Source organism: Etheostoma spectabile, chromosome 9 (genome assembly GCF_008692095.1).
Source record: "Etheostoma spectabile isolate EspeVRDwgs_2016 chromosome 9, UIUC_Espe_1.0, whole genome shotgun sequence".
In the NCBI taxonomy this organism is placed as follows: Eukaryota; Metazoa; Chordata; class Actinopteri; order Perciformes; family Percidae; genus Etheostoma; species Etheostoma spectabile.
In genome coordinates this window covers 6,992,232-6,997,547 of record NC_045741.1, presented here as the reverse complement: position 1 = coordinate 6,997,547, position 5,316 = coordinate 6,992,232, and the positions used below count along the sequence as shown (strand labels likewise).

Here is a 5,316-nt window from a genome sequence, read left to right as displayed (position 1 = left end):
GATGTCATTTCCTGAACTTACCAGACTGTTCTAGCTGTTCTGTTATTGGCCTTTACCCACTTAGTCGTTATATCCACATTACTGTTGATTATTTATCAAAAATCTCAAATGTGTAAATATTTTTGTGAAAGCACCAATAGTCAACACTAGAATATCTGTATCGATATCGAGGTATTTGTACACAGATATCGTGATATTAGATTTTCTCCATATCGCCCAGCCCTGTGTTAAACCGTCTATCCCTCGCCTTCGCAGACCGTGCACCAGGCTCAGTGCTTGGCCAATCAGGTGCAGATGTTCTACGGCACACAGAGGGAGGAGACGTACCGATTGGTCGAGACATTCAACCACCACCCTGCGGACTTCAAACACATGTTGGTGATAGCGGAGCTGGAACAGAGCGGCCTGGGGTCGGCGGTCCACCCCGGGGGATCGTAGGGAGACCGGAGGCGGCCCTGCGTCCCCAACCAGCTGGCCCATGGTCTCAGTCCCAGGAACTTTTAGTGGTCACAGAGATATGTACGGCTTTGCTCAGCACTTCCCATGAGGATTCACCTATTCATCACACTGTACTGCATAGTTAACTTGAAGGAGCATCAGAAGCTTCTCATGAACTGTGTCTGGGACTTTATCATATGACAGCTGCTACACATCTTTTCATTGTGCGTTCATTTGTAACCACAGAAGAATAATGTGGTTCAATCAGTTCTGTGATAAATAAATCCCTCTGTATCCTTCCCTCCATATTAGACTGGGCTAGAAGGACTGCGTTAGCCCAGTAGCTATCCCTGAAAACCAAAATGACATTTAATAAATCCCCATCAAAACCCCAAATCTTCAATCTGACTGCTTTTATGCTGAGGTATTAATTTCTGTAATTCAGTAGGTATTGCAAAGTGCAGTGGTTCCCAAACTTTTTCAGCTCAAGACCCAAAAGAGAAATTTGGTGTCTCCACGGGACCCGAATTTACAAAAATACACCATGAATCATTGTAACATCTACATTTTTAAACTGTGGACAAAAGACGGAACAAACCATGAATTTAAATGTATATGAAGTATATTTAATCCATTATAAAAGTTAACAGAAAAGGTCTCTATTCTCCTTTCTGTGTCTCACCCCTTTCTCAACTCATTTTCTTATCCCCTCCCATCATCCCTCAGTACCGACACCAACATTTTTTTTAAATATGCTGACTTGAATTTAACGAGATGTATGTGTCTGGTTGGAGATATCAACCAGCTGATCTATTCTAGGTTCGTTTTTTTTAAAGTGCCATTCTGAGGTCATGCTGAGCATTTAGTCTGTTTCTGTATCTGTTTTTCAGGTATGCTAAAGTCGAAAAGCCAGAGATTGACATGCATTTTACTCTGCCAATTGGCGACCCAATAAAACGGGTCTGCGACCCATTTTGGGTCCCGACCCTAAGTTCGGGAAACATTGGCACAGTGCATTAGTCTGTTGTATGTAGTAGGCGATTTTGAAAACAGCTGGAGACTCGATCTCCTGCAGAATGGAAATCAACAGCATTCCTGCATGACCAATCCAGTCCACAAGCTCCACCCAAGGGTAAGAACGTATTCAAATAAGACAGAAAACTAGAAATTGTTTTTTCGGGGCTGTGCATCCGTCAGCTTTTGTTGATTTAATGCCCTCTAGTGGTGATTAATTATACAGCTCACACTGCACTTAAGACAAAAATATTTTCTTAATTTCAGTGTCACATTTTTAGCATTCTCTGAATTTAGACTTCCAGTCAGTGCAGTTTGGCAGCAGTGAGTTAACTTGGTACAAAAGAAGGAACAAAACCGCTTCCTGATGGATCCTCAGTATATATCAAAAGTATTATGAAAACCAAAGATACATCAACTAACTACCCAAAACTAAACACCTAAAAAAAATGTGACTTTTAATTGTGGTTTAATCCACAATGTTTTGATAGAATGAAAAAAAAAAAGTGATAATTAGTTCAGTCATTCACCTGTGTAATAGAGAAATGTTTGCGTTGCATTTACTGTACATACTACATAACGTGTACTATCATTTTAAGGTTTGTTTCGGTGAGAGGGCAGAGTTAAGACAGTGGCTCATTATTCACTTTTATTGTATTTATAGGCTACATGAAAAAATACTGTGCAAATCCCCATTTTCAGTCATTAAGGGGATGGTCAGATATTCAGTCAAAAAGACAAACAGAAGGAAAACATTCCTTTTCACAACAGTCCTCAAACATCTCACACACACACAGTACAGAAAGCTGAAGAGGATTGTAACAGTTTGTCTTCGAAAACAAGAAAGTTACTTTGTGATCACAACACGACAAACTTCCTCGAAATCAGAATTTAATTCCATGATTATTGCAATCTCGGCTTAAATTGTCAACAGTTTCCTCTTAATTGTAAATTGCTAAACTTTCTTCCATGAATACAGAAAACAAAAAAACACATCACGGATCAATTGTGATCATGTGGAGACAAAATATGAGAAATCAGTGTTTGTCCTCTCTGTCTTTCTGTACTTCTCACAAACATTGTACAGAAAAAACTAAAACACACAGGCCATGGCACAAAAACCCAGCACAGCACAACAGTAATGTGCTATAATTCACATTTCTAGTTATATCAAAATCTTAAAAAAAAGTTCCAAACAATGTTAATTCAAAGCAACATTTTTCCCACTACCATCTCATCTATTATTCCTAATATTGGCGGGCGGTCACATACAGAACAGGACCTGGACCGACAATAGCTATCAGACAATACAAAGCATCTCTCAGTATTACATATTTCATTTCAAATATTCACAACAGCTTTGTGTGTTCCTGTTCATTATTAAACCATTAAGTCACTAAATCTAACTAAATTATAAACAAGAGATTTTCACAGTGCATTTAAAACTACCAAAACTACAAAACGTTGCATCAAAATCTCCTGAAGTGCTTTTATCGGGGGGGGGGGGGGTGGTGTGGTAGCTCAGTCAGTAGGGAGTTGGGCTGGGGAGGGTCGCTGGTTTAAGACCCCATACGAACCAGAGTCTGGTGGAGGACAGGTAGCTGGAGAGGTGCCAGTTCACCTCCTGGGCACTGCCAAGGTGCTCTTGAGCAAGGCACCAAACCCCCAACTGCTCGAGGCGCCTTTCCATGGGCATCTAAACCTTTCCTTGAATTGTGGCTCAACGCACATTTAGACTCCTGTGAAGTACACATCACTACACAGAGTACACATCACTACACAGAGGTTGTCCAACTCTGGAAAATGATCACGGCAAACATAGTCAGCGCTTCACTCTAGCAAGGTAACAATTAGCTACATGTTAGGTTTTCTACCTGGTATGTGTGCTTCCACATATTTGATTGGACTGTGCTGTAGCCAGGAACATTTTACTGGACTAATGTTGTGCCTTTGTGTCCGAGCTCTCTGCAGCAGCCCCCCCCTGCTGATGCTTCCTGGTGCAGCCCCCCATGCTGATGCTTCCTGGTGCAGCCCCCCCCTGCTGATGCTTCCTGGTGCAGCCCCCCCCTGCTGATGCTTCCTGGTGCAGCCCCCCCTGCTGATGCTTCCTGGTGCAGCACTACCGGCAGTCTGAATGCGGTCCTGATCGTACCTTGTGCGCCGCTGCTGTGATTCCCTGAGTGGTTCCTCTGGCCTCACGTCTCAGTACATGGCCTCCGTGTCTCGGACGCTTCCAAAAGACAAACTGAAAGTGCTTCCTAGTCTCTTGGTGACCCCACTTCCCTCCCTCTTCTTCTTCCTGTTCCAGTTCAACAAGGAGGCAGAGCTCTGGCCCTTAGCTCCAACCAGCAGACGCTGGCGAGTGTTTTCCTTATCGCTGCCTAGTGATAGCATGATGGCCCTCCTCTCCACCTGCTGACACACCCCCACAACACCCCCACACAACACCCCCACACACACCACCACACACACCCCCACACACACACACACACACACACACACACACACACACACACACACACACACACAGATAATGGCTTGGTCACAGCACATGTGAGAACACACACTAGGTCTTCTTTGAGATGAGCTGTGCCTCGCCTGTGAAGTGGACGAGAGCAGGCGGTGATTAAAAGCTGCGATCGAGTCGGACAGTTAACAGCCATTTTCATTCTGAACAGGAAGTCACAGAAGCACTCACATCCTGTTAGGTCCAATTCCGATTAAAAAATTGTTATCAGACCCATATATCAGCTTGTATACAGTCTTCAATTGTATTTTTTTAGACAGAGTACGCGTTTAAAAGGCTCTACACGCTGATATTAATACACAACAGACTGTAGATGATCTGTAATCTGAACAGATTTAGTCTCTCTGACTTCTAAACGTCACTATCCGCCGACGGAATAAGCCTTCAAACCAGACAAATACCAATTAAAATCCCTCCAATTCAAAAACAATAAAAAGTTTATACAATACGTCGTCATGTTGAGTCAAGTCTTAACCAATCAGCTGGGAGGCAGGCATTTCTCATCATGCCCTGGGTCTTGCAGTCAATGGAAAACCACTGCAGCGCCCGGCTCACGAAACCACGGCCGCCCTAATCTCGTGAGGTTATCGTTGTCCATGACAAGTCCGAAACAAATCTAACTGGCGCGCATTGGGCGGCGATCGCCAGCGATTGGTTCTGCGCAGGCCTGGCTCATCTTAAACGCAGCCACGGACATCTCAAACACACGTACTCACCTGTGTATCGTGGGAGTGTAATGTGACCACACCGAGCTCTGCTCCTCTGTCGCTGCAGCTCTTTAGCATGTGGACCACCTCGCCATGTTTGGCCCATTTACAGTCCTGTCCATCCACCGCTACTATGTAGTCTCCTTCTCTTAAGCCGGCCTCCTGCGCGACACACAAACAAAACAGTAGGGCTGTCCCAATCAGCTTTCCTTGGCGCCCAAGCTTGATCCGATATTTAAAATACATACCGTGTCTCAATCCAGATATCTGTTCCGCCTCGCAAAACGATCGTATCTACAGTGGATGTTGGACTGCTTTGATTTTCTAGTTAAAAATACTTCCACCTTGCTGACATTTTTGCCATTTTAATGAGCAATGCCAATATACTTGCGAGTTTACGTTCTGCTGTAAGCATTGAGAACTTTGTAAGTCATGATAAGTCAAAGAATGAAGGCTGTGCTTAAGCTAGTTACTGGTTGCACGGCGTTCGACTCATCGTGACTGTTTTCCCAAGATGGCGCCTGGCTGTATACCTGAATTGTACTTTCTTTATAAACTATCTTTTTAATAAACTGTCTGTACACTGACAAAGTTCTCTATGCTTCTGTTTACATGTAGGGACCCTCATTA

At 43.7% G+C, this 5,316-nt stretch overlaps 2 protein-coding genes across 3 annotated transcripts in view; one reads left to right on the top strand and one right to left on the bottom strand.

Annotated features, from left to right (window-relative positions):
- Window positions 1-834, top strand: part of atpaf1 (ATP synthase mitochondrial F1 complex assembly factor 1) — a 13,742-nt gene extending 12,908 nt beyond the window's left edge. The window contains exon 10 of the mRNA XM_032525398.1: window positions 256-834. Coding sequence (XP_032381289.1) covers window positions 256-438 — 183 coding nt within the window. The 3' untranslated portion in view covers window positions 439-834. The remainder of the gene's footprint in view (window positions 1-255) is intronic.
- A 2,674-nt stretch (window positions 835-3,508) lies between these two features.
- The window catches only part of rhpn1 (rhophilin, Rho GTPase binding protein 1), a 23,674-nt gene continuing 21,866 nt past the window's right edge, over window positions 3,509-5,316 (bottom strand). Inside the window, exons 15-16 of one of the 2 annotated variants that reach the window (XM_032525380.1) lie at window positions 4,696-4,848; window positions 3,509-3,867 (exon numbers count right to left, since the gene is read on the bottom strand). In XM_032525380.1, coding sequence (XP_032381271.1) covers window positions 3,655-3,867; window positions 4,696-4,848 — 366 coding nt within the window. In that variant the 3' untranslated portion in view covers window positions 3,509-3,654. The remainder of the gene's footprint in view (window positions 3,868-4,695; window positions 4,849-5,316) is intronic. The other variant, XM_032525381.1, reaches the window with a different exon arrangement.